The following is an 18,178-nucleotide window of genomic DNA, read 5'->3' on the forward strand; positions in this document are numbered from 1 at the left end:
CATTTCAGAGACAATACTACGTATCACTGAAACATAGCAAACATTATTTTACACATTTGGAAAATCACTTTTTGGATTTGTCCAGCAAAATGGAATGTTTTTTGTTACCTTTTACAACCCTCAGAGCTAATGTTTTTAAATTATGCCATGAACTAGAAATAAGCTGTGAAACCTGTGCTCTGATTACTATTCGAGAAAGACAGCAGTGAAAAATAGTTTTCTTTGTTATTAGTTCTCTTGCCTGCCTATTCTGGCAGCCAGACCTCGATATATAGAAGTAAATCATATGAGGAAAAGTGTGAGGAGTGAAGGAAATGATATGATATATTCTATACTCATAGTCACATAATTACTTAGTAGAAGAGCTAAAATGAGAATTCCTGATCCCTAGGCCTAGGTTAGTATCCTGTATTCTACAGTAGGAGAGATACTTATTCCAGATAGGCAAGAAGTTTTCAAACTGAAGAAACTTACTATCTGTATTGGTTTTACTACAGAATTTCTTAGTTACAACTTTTATGTTGGATTTTCTCCCTCCTGCTGTAATCCCCCTGCCCCCATTATTTTAATTATCTAAAGGAACTGCAGTATAGTTGAATTTTTCTCAAGCTTTTGGAATTCTGGGTCAGATTTAACAAGATAAACTTTAATAAGAATAAGTGAAAGTTATCCAATGAGTACAGAAAAAAAAATTACTCAATTTAAGATAAGGAGACATGACCTAATGTCAATACAAGGAAAGAAAAAAAGAGAAAAACAACTCAGTATTAGTAAACAATGTGATGTGGCTTCCAAAAATGAATATAAGTAATACTTTGAATTACTGGTGGCCTAGTTTCAAGTTGGAGTTATAAACAATTTTTACTCCAATATTCAGAATAATTTTTCATAATGATCTTCATTGGAACACAATGATTCCTTATAGTTTGAAAAGCCATCGGAGATTGTCTAGATTTCAGGCATTCACTTGGTTATTGGATTTAAGGAATTTCCCACTCTGAAATTCGAGGTACTGTTTTCCAAGCACATTTAGACTTTTATGTCTTAACTCTAGAATGTAAACCTGTGAGTTTTGTCTCTGATTCAGTGATTATTGCTATTGCCTGAATAGTGTCTGGCATTGGTAGACATTCAGTAAATGTTTGTTGAATGAATGCTTGTCTCTATGCCTATTCTTTCCCACCTTCCTTGACATTGCTGCCCTCTAGGCTGCCATGTAAAATTGATTCATCTTTATCCGTTCAGCTCAGGTGTTGCCCTTTCTTTCACAGAGGTTTTATGCATTTCTAACTTTTCTTAGGATAAATTGTTTCATCTTGTGTTTCCATAGCACCTTAATTTTACATTCTGTTACACTGTATAAAATTAATTTATTGTGTAAACCTCTTCTGTAGAGATTGACTCCTTTTGGGCAATGGTAACGTATTTTGTTTTTATGCAATGCTTTTTAGTATACTGCTTTGTAACATAATAGGCATTCAGTGAGTGTTTGATTTTAGTTTGGTTAGGTATTTGATGAGTGAGAACCAAATTAAAAGAAGTAAATCCATGTATAGTTAGATCATTTTTCTACTCTTTCATTATTCGTTGAAGACTCAGTGCCATGTACTGTGCTTGGTATGACAACAGTTTAACTTATACAGGGTGGGGCAAAAGTAGGTTTACGTTTCATATGGAAAATAATACAATATTTAACTTTGTGGTTTTTGTACTCATGACTATAAACCTACTTTTGCCCCACCCTGTATATTCAGTGAAAATTATATGCCCAGCATTGTGCTGGTGGTTGTGATGGTGATGGGTATTAGTTAACAAAGAAGTGCTAGGAGCTTAAGATGCTTATAGTCACTATAATAGAATGAATAACACTTGTGTATCTTAAATAATAGGAGTGTCAAATAGAGTAAGGTAGAGTTCAAAAGGTAATAGAAGAATGATGTTCTTTCTATTAAAAGTAAAAGTTCCTATTTATGTTTTAGGGACTCAGTGTCTCACTTAGGAGATGTTATTTGAGATAGATCCTGTATAGATGGTTTAGGTTTTAACTAATAGGAAGCAGTGAGTGGAAAGGACATTTTAGGTAAAAAAGAACAAGCTACAGTGTTGGGAGAATGTAGATTTTTGAATAGGTAAGTTATGTGTGACAGTGAAATAAATACGTAAAGAGAATTGTCAGTATGAGAATGGAAACATAGGCTTGAGTCGTGATAAAGGATTTTGATTGTAAATTGAAGAATTTGTTAGGCAGTAAAGGGGTATTAAAGGTTTGGTTTTTAAAAATTTATTTGTTTTTGTTTGTCTTGGTGTTTCTTACTGTAAAGCAAACTAATGAATCCAGATTGGAGCGGTAGGGTAGGGCACAGAGATCATTACACCAGTTGAGCTACTGTAATAGTTTAAGAAAAGGGAGGAAAAGGACCTGAATGAGAGTCATCACAATAAGGGAAGAAGAGTAAGGAGAGAGTTGTGGAAAGACATTCCTGGAACAGAAGCACTTTTTCTTATATTTGCAGAAATAAATATGAAGGGCAGACTAGAGATGTTTGAAAGTATGATTTGTATTAATTTTAATAAAAATAGGTTAAGAGTTAATTATATAAAACACTGTCTTAATATCTTCCCCTTTAGGGCCGGGAAGAAGATCCACATGAAGGCAAAATGTGAGTTTGTATTAATTATTAAAAGGAAAAAAAATACTGTAAACATACTAATTGGATAACTTTGGCCAAAAAATATTTTAAAAGAAAATTGATAGTTTTGGGGCTGACTTAAATTTTTTTTATTTGGCTCAGGAACTCTTTAAATATTTTCTTAAGAATCTAGTGACAAAGGTTTATTTTTAAATAATGAAGGTGGCTTATACCTATATATAACTTTTATAGCACCAGACTGAAGACTCTTCAGTAAACATTGCATTAATAACATTATGAATGTCACAATTCCTCATATTTTTCTTTATTTTCTCATTGATTTATTAATAGCATTTTTTGTTTTCATCACCGTGCTTTTATGTATTTTATGGTTCAGGTATTTGGCGGGAGTGGAGAGAACTTTTCCTCCATATTAATAAGACTGTAGAAGAACTTTCTTTTCATAACCTTTTTAGGCTGATTTAAGTATCTTGTAACGGCTTATTCAAAGACCAGGTATTGCTATACCTGCTACTTGCAACATTCGTCTCTTATATTCCAAAAGTTATTAGCTTTAACCAATAACCTCCTATGGGAAATCACTTCATGTGGTGTTTCAACTTTGCTTTAATTTTATTATTGTCCTTAAAGATCTTAACTCTTTTTGTTGTTGTTTTTATTGAGTTGAGAGAGAAACATAGATTCATTGTTCCACCTATATATGCATTCATTGGTCGATTCCTATATGTGCTCTGACTGGGGATCGAACCCACAACCTTGGTGTATTGGGATGACGCTGTAACCAACTAAGCTACCCGGCCAGGGGGAAGATCTTAACTATTAGTCCCAATTCTGTTTCACTCTAATAGACTCTTCGTTCATCTTCTAATTATTTTCAGTGAAACATATTTTTCTTGCCATTCTGTCAGCGTTAATGGGTGGAATTTAAGGCTTGCCACTCAAGTGTTTGCTAATTTTGTTTCCGATCATTAGAACATAAAAACATTAAACTAAATACTCCTCTTGCAGTCACCTTATTTAGTTTCCTACCTTCCTTAAGTGGAACATATGAGATATTTTTCTGAGTTCATTTTCTGTATTGTTCTTTGTAGCTGCAAAATAGGCTCTGTCAGCCAACCCATACCTTGTTGACTGTATTAGTCAACAAGGGTCAGGTGCCTATATTCCCATTTCTTTCAAATTAAAATAATCTTGATCTTTCTTATTTTCTCTCTTGATAGAGATCAAGGTACAGGGAACTATTTCCCTAGTATAATAAAACAACACTGCAAGTGTGGTAACAAAATGGCAACTGGCACTCACTCTTTACAGTAGGGAAGACTGGGGTGGGGGGGGGGGTGGGGGGGTGGGGGGTGTGTGTAAAACACTAGAAGGTGTTAGTTTGCCTGAAGTATGATGACCACTCTAACTGATATGTGCAAGAGTGGGAGTCGAGTGTTATGAAATCCTCTTGTATTTCAAAAGCAGCTAGAAATCTATGTTTTTATCCCTGTTAAAAATAACACCATATAGTTATTTTTTAAAAAGGTGTCAACTGCCAGTAAATATTTAAAGCTATATACAGTTTTCTTGTAGCATAAAGTATTAATCCCACTTTCACTTGGAAATCTTTTTTTATTTAATATCATTGTGATTGTTCAGTTTTTTGAACTTTATAATTTTCTGTTCATTAGGTATTTAACATAAGCTAAATTTGCATTGTTGGTTTATGTATTTGTCAGCTTCTTCTAATTTCTTAAGGTAGAGGCTGGCAGTGAAGCATCCTTAGATTAAATAGGTGGTATAACTTTAGCTGTGGTTTTTCCAGCTCCCTATTTCCATGATATAGGTGCCAAGTCCTGATAATTTTATCTTCTAAAACATTTCTTGAATGTGTGCCTTCTTCTCAATCTTAACTGTATTTCAGGCCCTTTTCATCTCTTACCAGGACTTGATGTAGCAACAACCTTCAAGTCAGTATTCCGTAATGCTTTAGCCTCTGCAGATCCTTTCTTCCAGTAGCCAGAATCATCTGTACCTAAACACACATCTGACTGTATCCCTTTATCACTTAACATTTTTAACTGCTTTTCTACCATCTTTACCCTAGTAGAGCCTAAAAGGATCTTTTGATCTAGGTCTTGTGCCCTTTCCTAGTCCTGTCTCTTTTCATTTCTAGTATTAATGCTTCCCAGCTTGTAGATCTTCAAATGCATAATACTGTTCTGCTTTGCTCAAGGCACTTCCTGGGCCACAAATCCCCTCCATTGTTCTTGGTTAATTCCCATTCTTACCTAAAGACTTAACTCATTTTCACTCTACCCAAGAAGTCTTCCTTCATCTTATACACTCTACAGAATTGGTGCCCCTTTGTTATTCCAAAAATGCCCTCAGCAAGTAGCTTTCACTGTGCTTTAGTACATTTTCTACATTACTTTTATAATTATACAGTATTTGTGTCCCTTTTTCTTACTAGTATGGGGATTTCCTAAAAAACAGAGATGTGTCTTTCTGTCATTGGTGCAAACCATGTGCTTGAAATAGACACATTACATGTAGGTAATAAACATGAATGAAGAAACTAAAATCTAATCCTTTCAGAAAATGATATTGCTATTTGTTCTCTAAACTCCATTTGTTATCCCTCCTTTTTAGAATTCCCTTTTTTCCTTTTATTCTAGCTATATAAATATAGGATTGGCGTTTGAGGTCATCTAATCACCTCTCCCCTGGAATATAGAAATCCTGTTTCAGCATTTGTAGTAAATAGTTATTTAGAATATAATTGAACCTTACTACCTTAAGGCAGCCTAGACTGCTCCAGTTGTATACTTGCTTTATGTTCAGAATTTGCATTGAGTGCCCAGGAGATCTGTTAATGGCTGGCATAGAGTTAAAGAGAAAATTTAACTTTTTATTCACATTTCATGTGAAAAGGTAAAAATTCAGTTACATTTTAATACTTTGATCAGTAATAGTATGGATAGTTTAAAATAGTGTGAACAGCCTCTAAACCTGTAACATTGGATATTAGAGCACTTATATCTTTTAATCTGGTAGTATTTTTACTTTGCAACTTGTTCTTTAAACCACTATTAAAAATAATTGCAGACCCTAAGAATATATGGCAAAATGGTAGAGTTGTTCTGGAGTTGTCAGCTTGGTGTTGACGTGTTAATGAGCAAGATGGATAATAGTCATTCAGGTAAATAAGAGGAGATTTCAAGTAATTCATTACTAGCAATTAGTTTTTCAAACCAGATGTGTCATTTTAAGGTAAAATTCAAATGCCCTCATTATTATATGCTATGGATCTTGACTACAGTGCCATTTATGATAATTTCTATAGACGTATTTTAAGTATATAGAATATAAAATATTCTAACAATCTAATTTGATAGGTCTTTAGCTCAAATAGAATTAGGAATACTAAGTCATTCTTTTCTTTTCAGTTCTTGCTGATAGTATTTATTTTTTCTTATCTACTTAATCTTTCCTGATCTTCAGTAAAGTATGAATCACCCTTGTTGATTTTATTTGAAGAGAGAACTTATCACATATTATATGGAAATTCACTCTGAGAGAAATATGAGAAGAGTTTATTCCCCTTTTTCTTTCTGGGTAATTCTGTAGTGGGCTCTACCTATAGCACCCTTTCTGTCCAATAAAAAGAAAAGGGAATGTATGATGTAAGAATGTAACAGTTTGTCATTATCAGAATTAAAATCATCACTGTTTTTGTGTTGGTAATTAATATGGAAATTGTAGTTCATACTAGATAGTCCCTAAATGTTCTTGTTTTGTTGAATTTATACATGTTTATAAAGTGTAATAACTGAGATGTAAAGGGAATGAGATAACTGATCAGTTGTATTGCATTTATTTCATTATGTCAGCCTGAATTATACTTATTATGTTGGTGGTTTAGTTTTGATTGTGTAATAGCCAAAAAGACTTTTGATTTACATATTTAATTTGTTCTCTTTTTAAGATGGTTCCATGGGAAAATTTCCAAACAAGAAGCTTATAATTTACTAATGACAGGTACTCGGATATTCACTTGCCTTTTCTCTTGTCTTTGTTTAAAAAGAATAAAAAAAGCAACCCAACTATTTATCATGTATGTTGCCTTCAGCATTCATTTGATATTTATGCATATATTACTTTCTTGCCCAGCACAGAGAAACTGCTTTTTTTGTTTTTTGGCGTTTTTAGTTGAAAACATACGTGCAGTATGACATTCAGTGAAGTATGTTTTCCTTCTGCCCCAGGCTCCTGTCCTCTTCTTCAGAAGCAGCACCAGATGAGAGATTTTTTTGTTGTTGTTTCTGAGGTTTTCTGTGTCTTCCTTACTCCTAAATACACCCCTATACGTACCACTCCTCACACACCCACAGGAACATGCAGCATACTTTTTTTCAGGTTAGGATATATTTTGGGAGAGTGTTGCATATCTGCATATATAAATTTTCATTCTCCTTTTTAATGACCATGAGCTTTCCATTGTATAAGTACCATAATTTACAGTTGATCTCTTATAGAGGAATATCATGTTTCAGTTATATATTTTTTGCTATTCGGCTGCAGCAAATGTTAATGCATTTATCTTTGCGCACTTACAGAATTATACAATTGGGTTTTTTAGAATATATTAATTTTAACATTTCCCTAAGTGTTAAAATGTGGTTATGGAGATATGCAAAGTAAAAATTGACTTGAATTGTGGATTTATATTTAAAACATAAACCATCCTGTCATAATACTAACTAAATATTTAAGACTGAACTAATTTAACTACCAAATAATTCTTCAGCAAACCATACCATATCAGGATCTGAGACAAGTTTACATATAATCTGTTATTTAGAAGTCTTAGTTCTTTAAAAACAACCAGAGTTCAATAGTTTCTATATGTGGTGAATAAACGACTGATTGTTAAAGATGTTATCTGAGTTATTTTAAGCCATATAAGGCACTGCATTTTAATGTAATTACTAGTATGCTCTTTTAAAAAATTTGAGGCAGTTTTAGAAGTATTAAATTGTATTGTGAGGATGTAGGTTAAGTAGGTTGAAAAATAAAGAACATGATAATGCTATATAGCAGTAATAGAGACCAAATGCTAAACCAAGATGACATGCTATCAACTTTTAATGGGACCAAAATATTTATTTTAGTGAATTTACTGAATTTTGAGTGTAAGTTTATGTGAGCACCACCAAATACTTGCTCTCACTCGTTTTTAGGCATATAAAGTTGAACTAAACTTAATTTCATTACGTTAGCTTTTATTTTCTTTGGGTATGTGCTCTTTTAAGAATCTGGTGATTTTTTTTTTTTTCTCCCCTGAAAAATACACATAAGCACTTGCATACACAATTGTGCAGTAATTCCAATTCTTTATACTGAACATGACATGAGTTGATAGTAAGTGCTTTGGCTGGATGATTGGAACAATTAGTAATTTACATAAAAATCAAGTCTGATAATTTGAGTGTTTATTGTGCTTTCCTAAAAGCAATCAAGTTCTGATCTTTGTCATTAAGACTTAAACAGAGAAAAGGCAAATGCATCTTAGTGTTGAGTCACTGCCAACTGAAGATATCAAAAAGACTTCACTAAAATTCATATGAAAATGTTTTATATATAATTTGCTTCTACATGACTTTTCAAGACCATACTTATTGAATGAAATATAGTGCATGTGTATTGATTTTTATAAGGTGCACAAATATTTCAGCTGTTTTGAATCTACCGTTGTAAGCTTTTGTTACTATTTTATTAGTTACTACTTAATGTTTAATCAGAAGCATTTATAAGTACAGATTATCCCTAAGCAGAATTCACTAACTTTTTTAGATTTCACTGTACTAAGTGGATTTACAAAAAATGTGGCAGTTTTAGCCAGTATCCCCTAACTGTGCTTAGATTATTTTTTCCAAGTTTGACAGTTACAGCCATTATTAACCAGAAGTCACTGCTGCAAACTTCTGCCCTATATTTTTATCTATAAAGACAAGCAGCATCATGGGTGGTTGTGACTCATGAACCAGAAAAAATTTTTTTAGAAGTCTTAAGATTATCTTTATTATAAAACAGTTTCCCGGTGAAAATTAGCTTATGTTTATAGACTTCCGAAAGTACTTTTGTAATTATATTGCTTAATGATTCTTTTTATTTGATAAATAGGGAATAAAACTAACAGCTTAATTTTTGCAGTTGGCCAAGTCTGCAGTTTTCTTGTGAGGCCCTCAGATAATACTCCTGGTGACTATTCACTGTATTTTCGGACCAGTGAAAATATTCAGCGATTTAAAATATGTCCAACACCAAACAATCAGTTTATGATGGGAGGCCGATATTATAACAGGTAAGGTTTGAGAAATTTTTAGTTTACTTTTGGCAAAAATAGTTGAAATCTCAGTAACATAAATATATCAGATTCAAAATTAATGTTTCTGACTTTTTAAAATTTAAAGTTATAAGACCTTTAATAATTTAGTAGTAGTCACGACCAAGAATTCTTTAGACAGTGTCCAACATGAAGATAATACCTTACTTACTTTCCTCAAACAGAATTTATGTACTTTTTATTATTTATGCACAAGCTTGATGAAGCAAATTTGCTGAATCCATATATTATCTGTAGGACAGAAAAATACGTAAGAAAAGAAAATGCGTTCTTTTATCAGTGAGGCATTTTAATAGGAAAAAAGTTCTCAAAGAGTAACCTGTGTCTTAATTGCATATGTAATTGGGTTCTCAAATTGATATTTCTTATTTGTAATTATTGGTTCCTACTTCGCACATTTAAAATTCTAAATAAACGCTTTGCTTATCCCAAACCTTAGAATGGATTTTAGTCACTTGATTAGATAATAAGTTAAAGAAACCATACAACAGAATGTCACCTATTTTTTTTGCATAATGGAAAGTCATCTTTCAATTTATTTCTGACTATAAAAGTTTTCCCATATGGGTAACTCTAGAGTAGCGTTGTTTTCCTATTTTGAAGTTTGCATAAGCTTAAAATGCAAGTTAAAATACCATAGCATCATTCTTTGTTCCATTTAGAATTTCTCTCAATTCCAGCTTGACCTTTGAGTATATAGGGATCCAGCAGCTGGTTAATCTGGAAAGCACAACATAACAAAACAAAAAACAAGTTCTAGTTGCTTGTGGGAAGTTCAGTGGATAGTTTTAAAGTATCAGATAGAAGATATGAGTCTAGACAGATGGATCCTTTTGCACATCTTACGTGTAAGCTGCTGAGTACATTCTATATTACAGTCTGATCCAGACATCCCCACTGAATAGCTAGCTAGTTGCAACTTGAGCCTCTCAATGAAGGTAAATGAATTTTTCCCATTATCCAGTTTTCTAGTGATTGGAATATATAAAACTATGAGTTCAAAACTGAATTGATAAATGCCTGTCTTGAGACGTTTTTAAAAGATAAAATAGTTGCCCTGGCGGGTGGCTCAGTTGGTTGGAGCATCATCCATACACCAAAAGATTGCATTTTCAGTTCCTGGTCAGGGCACATACCTAGGCTGCAGGTTTATCCCCGGGCGGGGTCCGTACAGGAGGCAACCAGTGGATGTTTCTCAAAATCATCAATAAGCCTTACATTTTTTTAATCCAGCATGTAAGATTTGCTCCTGGTCTTTTTTAAAAATTTGCTTCTGCTTTCACCTATTTATATGTTTTATGACCTAACTCCATACTATTATTGTAAAAGCAGAATATGTAAATGTTTTGCTGATAAAAATTCTTAAAGTTTACCTGAGTCCACTACTTGCTAATAAATAAAGGCCATTTCTCTAGTTGTTCCTTCTTTTTTTTTAAATTGTGAAGTCTCCAATTCTGGAGATCTTTTATGATTTTTTTTTTTTTTTTAAATATATCTTTATTGATCTCAGAGAGAGGAAAAGAGGGAGAGAAAGAGAGAGAGAGAGAGAGAGAAACATCAATGATGAGAGGGTCATTGATCGGCTGCGTAGCCCGTGCATGTGCCCTGACCGGGAATCGAACCCTGATTGCCTGGATCCTAGGTCGATGCTCAACCGCTGAGCCACGCCTGGCTGGGCTGTTCCTTCTTTTAATCTCACAGATACTCTTATTGAAAATTTAAAAAGTAGATTTTTAATTCTTTTCTCACTTAATAGTGACTCTTAAGTATGTATATGGAAAATTGGAAATCTCTGACTACGGTATTCTGATTATAAACCGATACTGGGAACATTCTTGTTTTTCTAAAATAATGTATTTTGGTTATGTGCTTTGAAAAAAACTTGCAAGTAGATAATCTTTGCTAATAGGATTTGCTGGTATTTTCAAGATTTGTATTTTTTATGAGACAAATTATGTCAATGTAAATAATTTTTATTTTAACAGCATTGGGGACATCATAGATCACTATCGAAAAGAACAAATTGTTGAAGGTTATTATCTTAAGGAACCTGTACCAATGCAGGTCAGTGTTGTTGGTTTTTTTTTGCAATAATTAGCATTTTATTTCAAAATGCATTTTTGGTGGTATGTTTATGTACACACTCACGCATATAAAATTGGATTGAATTTAAAACAGGATTATTCAAATTCTTTCAGAAAGTAAATTAAAAAGAATCGCTTAGTTTTTATTTATGTTGTAGATAATTAGGAAGTACTTGATGGCTTTTTTAGAATAGAAGCAGTGGTGGAGGCAGAAGCCAAGTTGCACTGGGTCAAGGAGTGAGTTTATTGGAGGCTAAAGCAGAGACAGCAAGGAGAAATCACAGCCAGGCTTCTCTAGGTGAGCTTGGTAAGTGAAGAAACTAAATAAATGATAGCTAGAACAAAATGTAGGGCCTAGAGTGCATAAACTGTCCGTTTATTTGTCTGTAGTTTTATGGTGAGAGGGTTTTGAGCATGTCTGTACTGTGAGCAAAGCCCGTTGTAAGAGTGACTGCGGTGGGGAGGGTGGGGCGCGGCAGTACCTGGTCACAAGGGCCTCGGGAAGGCAGCGTGACGAAAGCCCAGAACACAAGAGGAGATGTTGGCCTTGAACAAGAGGGCCTGTTGAGTATTAGTTGCTTAAGACGTAGGGAGGTTAATTAGCCTGTGTCTTTCTCATCGTACTTTCTGAAGTTTGGTGGGGAAAGGTTGTAGCAGGGGTAAAACAGGGTATGTGGAAAATAGAGGGCCTGACAGCCCAGGGATTTTAAGGGAGGATTGTGAGAGGTTTTGCAGACCCAACAAAACTTGTACAGTGACTTGTAGTGTCTCTAACTTCTTGATTTTCCGCCTCCTAACAAGTTAGTTTCAGATGGTTATACCTAATACTCATTGCAATTGCTGAGGGGGATGGGAATCGTTATTCTGATGCTTAATATAAATTCAGGAATTATCATAATCATGTCACATTTTAGTACAGGGGTGGGCAAAAGTAGGTTTACAATCGTCCTTAAGGAAAATAATGCAAATATTAATAAATAATACAAGAATAAACTGTTTCATGTGCTCACAACTGTAAATCTTCTTTTGCCCACCCTGTATGTCTTGCTTCATTTTCTCATGCTTTTCTGGTAGAATGTGAGGTGCACAAGAGCAGGGGTTTTGTGTTGTATTCCGTGTCTAGAATATCATCGAATGAATGAATGTCTGCTCTTCAGCAGGAAGTACCCTCTGTATTATCACTAGCATCTCTTATGTCATTGTGCTTGTGCTAGCTCTGTGTCACTCTCTTCCTCTCTGCCTGTATAAATGCTACTAGTTTAAGATACACCTCAAGTTTCACTTCCTCCTTGCCACCTTCTTAATAACTCTGGTCAGCATTGATGGACTACTTTTGTTGGCATTTCTGGCAGACCTTGGCTGTTCATTATTCTAATTACTGCATATATAAAACTAACTTTTAAAAAAAACATATAGTGTTGTATGTGCTTTCTAGAAACCAGTGCTCAGGGTCTTTTAACTAAGTGTCAGAGGTGTGTTTACCTCCAAATCACAGATCCTGTGACTCATTCCCATTGCTATATCCTTAATTCTAATTCACATTGGCTGTTTGAGTTAATGATGGTTTTAATTTATTTCATAAGTCCACAAAATTTATTGGCCTATAAATTGTCATACATTTTTCACAAAAGGAATTTGTGCTTAGAATTTTCTAATTTAATTTTCATAATTAGAAAAATAATTGTGTGACAATAATAGCATGTGACATCAAGTAAACTTTTTGTACTTAAGTTATAAGGTTGTTTTAAGACCTACTTAAAATATACAGTGTGCCCCACTCTTAATTGTGTTACTGTTTCATACCTGAACAAACCTCAAATTGTTATTTGCATAAGTGCCTATAATGCATCGAACACTTGAGAAATAACTGATTCTGATTTCAAAGCAATCTGTATACTACATAAAAACCATTACGTTTGAAGTGTGTTCACCCACTGTCATGCACAGACCTGGAACATGCCCACCTTGTAAATCCTAACTCAGATTTCAGATACATTTCTAGTAAGTTCTTGCTTATAATTACTCTGGTTCTTCTTGCACTTTTACTGTCAAAATGGAAAAGTGAGTCCAGATTTTAAATCTCTCTCTCTTGGGTTCTAGTTTATAATTCTTTCTTATTGTTCCTATACTTTCGTCATCAAGTGGAATACTTTTGAAAACTGATGGCTCATATTTTGTTGGAGAGTACAGTCTTTGCTTCATAACTTTAAAATATTTTTATGTTCAGGTTTATAAATAAACATCAATTAGAATGATCAGTACAGTGAATTTTTAAAATTTCTACATTATATGTCTTCCAGTAACTTGGATACAAATTACCTTTTTTCCATTTACAAATCATATGTAGTAAAGCTTGGTGCACAAGAATATAAATTTAAAGAATAGTCTTATTTCCTTTTAGCAAAACAGGATCCTCTAAATTCTTGTCACAAGGTATTGCATGGTGATATTCTTACTATTGAATGACTAACAAATGGAAACACTACATTTCTTCACCCCCCTCCCCCCCTCCCCAGAAATATATCGTTCACTCGGTAATTCTTGAGTTTTGAGAAAATTTATCAGATATCTTCTGAAGAATTATAGTCTGAGATTTTGCTTATCAAAATCAATTTTATCATAGCGCTAGACCCCAGAGTGCTGCCATCTGTTTTTTTGCATTCATCTTCTGAGTCTCTTAATAATTGTCAAACATATTCTTTTGTCAGTATTTTCTCTGTTATTATGAGCAGAAAAATAAGAGTCCTGCATTTTCAGCTTCAATGAAGACTAATTAAAAAAAACACCAAAATAGTCTTTTTTCTTCTTTAAAGGATAATGCAATACTTGGCAACCTAGTTTTTTGTTTTTCTTAAAAAGCCAAAGGGTGATGCAATGGAGATGATTTATTTCACTATCGCATCATCCTCTAAGACAAGGATTGTCCAACTTGTTCTGTAAAGGGCCAGATGATAAATATTTTAGTTGTGTGCGCCATCCAGTATCTGTCTCGACTACTAAACCTTACCGTTGTAGTGTGAAAGCAGCCATAGATGCTATGTAAAGGGATGAGTGTGGCTGCGTTCCAGTAAAACTCTATGTCCCAAAACAGTCAGTGGGCTGAATTTGGCACATGTACCACGGTTTGCCAATTCCTGCTCTTTAGCATACTTGGGAGTAATTGTTGAGTAATGATGAAATGTTCCTAGGATGGTGAAATAGCAGACTGTTTCAAGATATAGGGAAAATAAGATTCATGAAAATCACATGTCCTAGATTTATGAAAAGATCAAATGGACCCATGAAATCTCTAGGGGAAAAAGTCATAAATACTAATCCCTGCAAACAGTAAGAACTCAAAAAAGAAACTAAAAAACCAAAATTGAGTCTAGTGTACCCTGATGGTGAAGATTGATTTGTTTTGGAAAGATTATAAAGGCATTCTTCTCTTTATATTTTTCCTGAAGTCATAATTCTTTTTGTAATTGGAGAGGGTTAGCAGTTAAGACATATGCATTCCTGTAATTCACAGTGTTATGTAGAGTCATGCAGTAAAAAACCACAGAGTAGTGGGAAAAGTGTGGTTAGGGGCACAACACCAAAAACTTCATCACTGACACTTAAAGATAAGGACCTAATAAAAATGTAGCATAGTTTTTATACATGTTAAATGGTTAAGAAATAAACACTACAATAAATATGGCAATTTACTTTGAAAAAGATCTGGTTTACTTGTGGAAGTTACCATTGGAAGTGTTTTGAATATTGTGAGGTGGCAAGACGAGGATTATCTGAAATCAGGTGGTGTTATAACTAGCCAGATGTGGCTAGATGGGTGTGACATATAACACTGGGGGAATTGAGGGGGGACCTGAGGTGTGTTTTGTATATTCCCCCATATCTTAGTTCAGCTGGGTGCAGTTTTCTGCATCACCTAGTGTATCTCACAGACGTATTTGTACATAAGCAAACTTTGCTTTATGCTTAAATTGGTTGGGACAAATTTATCTTTTCAAAGCGTGATTTGCTATAAAACACAAGACTGACTATGCAGTAGTCCCCCTTTTCCCAGGGGAATACGTTTCAAGTCCCCCAGTGGATACCTGAAACTGCAGATAGTACTAAACCCTACATATACTATTTTTTCCTACACATACATACCTATCATAAAGCTTAGTTTGTAAATTAGTCAGAGTAAGAGATTAACAACTAATAATAAAATAGAACAACTGTAACAATATACTATAATAAAAGTTATGTGATTTTGGTCTCAAGATATTTTATTGTATAGTACTCACCCTTCTTGTGATGATGTGAGATGATGTGATGAGATGAAGTGAGGTGAACGACTTTGTGATATAGTGTTACGCTACTGTAAGTGTTACTTGAACACAGGCACTGTGATAACTCAACTGTTGATCTGAGATTGCTAATGGGTGGGTAGCAGATACAGTGTGGATCACTGGAAAGGGGGATGATTCACATCACAGGCGTGATTTCATCACAATACTCAGAATGGCATGCATAATTTATAATTTAAACTTAACGAATTGTTTTATTTCTGGAATTTTCTATTAAATATTTCTGGACAGTGGTTGGCCTTGGGTAACTGAAACCACAGAAAGCAAAACCAGAGATAAAGGGGGACTACTGTATCTTTGAAAATAGGTTATTGTCTGTGTTCTTGAGAGGATGGTAAAGAAACCTTTTTGAGAATTTCTTTGGAAAGCAAATGATCTCAATATATGTTTTACATTCTTTTAGATTTTAGTACTTAAAACATTTTCTTAATGTCTAGACAGACACGTAATTTGGTTTTTAATTTGCAGTTGAGTAGATTTTACTTAATTTACATCAAGGATTCATGAAACAATTTTAATACTTTAAAAACTCAGGATCAAGAGCAAGTACTCAATGATACAGTGGATGGCAAGGAAATATATAATACAATTCGCCGAAAAACAAAAGATGCCTTTTATAAAAATATTGTTAAAAAAGGTTATCTTCTGAAAAAGGGTAAGTATAAATTTTTAAGACTAAAGATTCAATTTCAGTGTTTTATTATTTACAATAGAAGCATTATAAATATTGGGCATTGAACTTTTCATTGAGATGTGTATTTAATGAATTGTTTTGACCTCAGTTATTTTAGTAATTGACCCTGGATTAGAGCTTTTATCTAAGCAGACTTCAAAATCTAGTCTAGGTATATTAAATCTACATTTCCAAGCAGAGTTTTAGGAAACAACTTACGTATTTCAAATTATGTCTTTAAATCCTGAGGTCAGTTCCAGTGCTGGGCATTTGATTCTTTGCCTCATACTCCCACTTCACCTTAGTTTGAAAAAGAGAAGAGAAGCTTGGCACATTCATGGTACTGATGCTTCTGGTTTATAGATTAGCCTCAGTTTCACATTAAGAAATGTTAGGGGGCTGGAGGGGCACATGGTTAGTGGAAGAGTTGTGTTTTTTTCTTCTTCTTAACGATTGAAAAAGAATTACTCCTAAATAAGAATTTTAAAGAATTTATCATAATGAGATTTCCAAAGATATAATTTAGGTACCCTTGTCATTTACTCTGATTCATTAAAAAACGAGCAATGTAACAAAAGTTGATTTTCTACAGATAAATTACATTTTCTCATTTTATAAGGATTAGTGTGTTATTTAAGCTTTACAATAAAAATTTGAAATATGTTTAATTTTATTTTCAGCAGTGATAAAATTTTATGATTTTAATATATATGACTTCACAATTCATCATTTGGCTAAGGGAAAACTTTTTTTTAACAGGCAAAGGAAAACGGTGGAAAAACTTATATTTTATCTTAGAGGGCAGTGATGCCCAACTTATTTATTTTGAGAGTGAAAAACGAGCTACAAAACCAAAAGGATTAATAGATCTCAGTGTATGTTCTGTCTATGTTGTTCACGATAGTCTCTTTGACAGGTAAGAAATTGGTTTCTTTTTGTAATTGCTTTATTAATAAAATAGTGGGTATGTTCAGATCGTTTCAAACCGTAGCAAACCAATTTGAGAGCCCTAAAAGCATCTGAAAATGTCATATTTAGTTGGATAGCACTGCTTATTTGGCTGTTTTCCTGTCCACTTTAATTGAACAACTGTACAAATTTTTCAGATTATTTTCAATATTTAGAGGTCTTTTAGCGTTCTATTTCTTCATATGAAGCTTCTAACTCTTAATACTGCTTTATTTTTTTTATTTTTATTGACTTTATTGGGGTGATATTGGTTAATAAAATTATTTCGGTTTCAGGTGGACAGTTCTGTAACACATCATCTGTATATTATGTGTTCAACCACCCAGAGCCAGGTCTCCTTCCATCACCATTTATCTCCTTTTTACCCTCTTATACTGCTTAACTTTAACCACTTCAGGGCACAAGTTAAAGACATTTCAGAGATACAGCATTATTGTATTGAAATTTATGTGGGAACTTTTACACCTTTATCTTTTCACTGTTGCATTATTTATTGTTTTATCTTCATTAAGGATTTTTTGCTGGATATTAAATTTTAGGACAGCATGGTGGGACCTGGAGAGTATTATGTGACGGGAAATAAGCCAGTCAGAGAAACACAAGTATCACATGATCTCACTCATATGTGGAATGTCATAAAGAAAATAAACTGATGAACAGAATAGACCCAGAGATATAGAAGCATGGAACAGACTGAGGGGTCTCAGGGGGAAGGCAGGGGTGGGCAGGTGGGTGGGGAGAGAGTAACCAAAGAACTTACATAAATATATGCATAACCCAGGGACACAGACAATGGTGCGAGGTAGAAGGGGTCAGTGGGACAAGAAGGGGGACCTCTGTAATACTTTCAACAATAAAGATAAATTTAAAAAATTTTAGGAAGGCAGTTATTTTCTTTCAGCATTTTAAAGATTGTTTTCTGCCTTGCAACATTTTGTCATTCTAGTAGTTTCTCTTTTGGAGATAATGTATCTTTTTTTTCTCTCTCTCTTCATAGTACTTTCATCTTTCTCTGGATGCTTTGACATTTTTCCTTATCTTAGATTTTCAGCAGTTAAACCAAAATGTGC

General features: G+C 33.7%; 1 protein-coding gene across 1 annotated transcript in view; it reads left to right on the forward strand.

Moving 5' to 3' along the window:
• RASA1 (RAS p21 protein activator 1) overlaps positions 1–18,178 on the forward strand; it is a 90,928-nt gene that overhangs the window by 50,415 nt on the left and 22,335 nt on the right. Inside the window, exons 6-11 of the mRNA XM_016210381.2 lie at positions 2,629–2,660; positions 6,622–6,674; positions 8,850–9,000; positions 11,028–11,106; positions 16,001–16,121; positions 16,899–17,055. Of these exons, the coding sequence (XP_016065867.2) occupies positions 2,629–2,660; positions 6,622–6,674; positions 8,850–9,000; positions 11,028–11,106; positions 16,001–16,121; positions 16,899–17,055 (593 nt within the window). The remainder of the gene's footprint in view (positions 1–2,628; positions 2,661–6,621; positions 6,675–8,849; positions 9,001–11,027; positions 11,107–16,000; positions 16,122–16,898; positions 17,056–18,178) is intronic.

Source organism: Miniopterus natalensis, chromosome 3 (assembly GCF_054644295.1).
Source record: "Miniopterus natalensis isolate mMinNat1 chromosome 3, mMinNat1.hap1, whole genome shotgun sequence".
NCBI lineage: Eukaryota > Metazoa > Chordata > Mammalia > Chiroptera > Miniopteridae > Miniopterus > Miniopterus natalensis.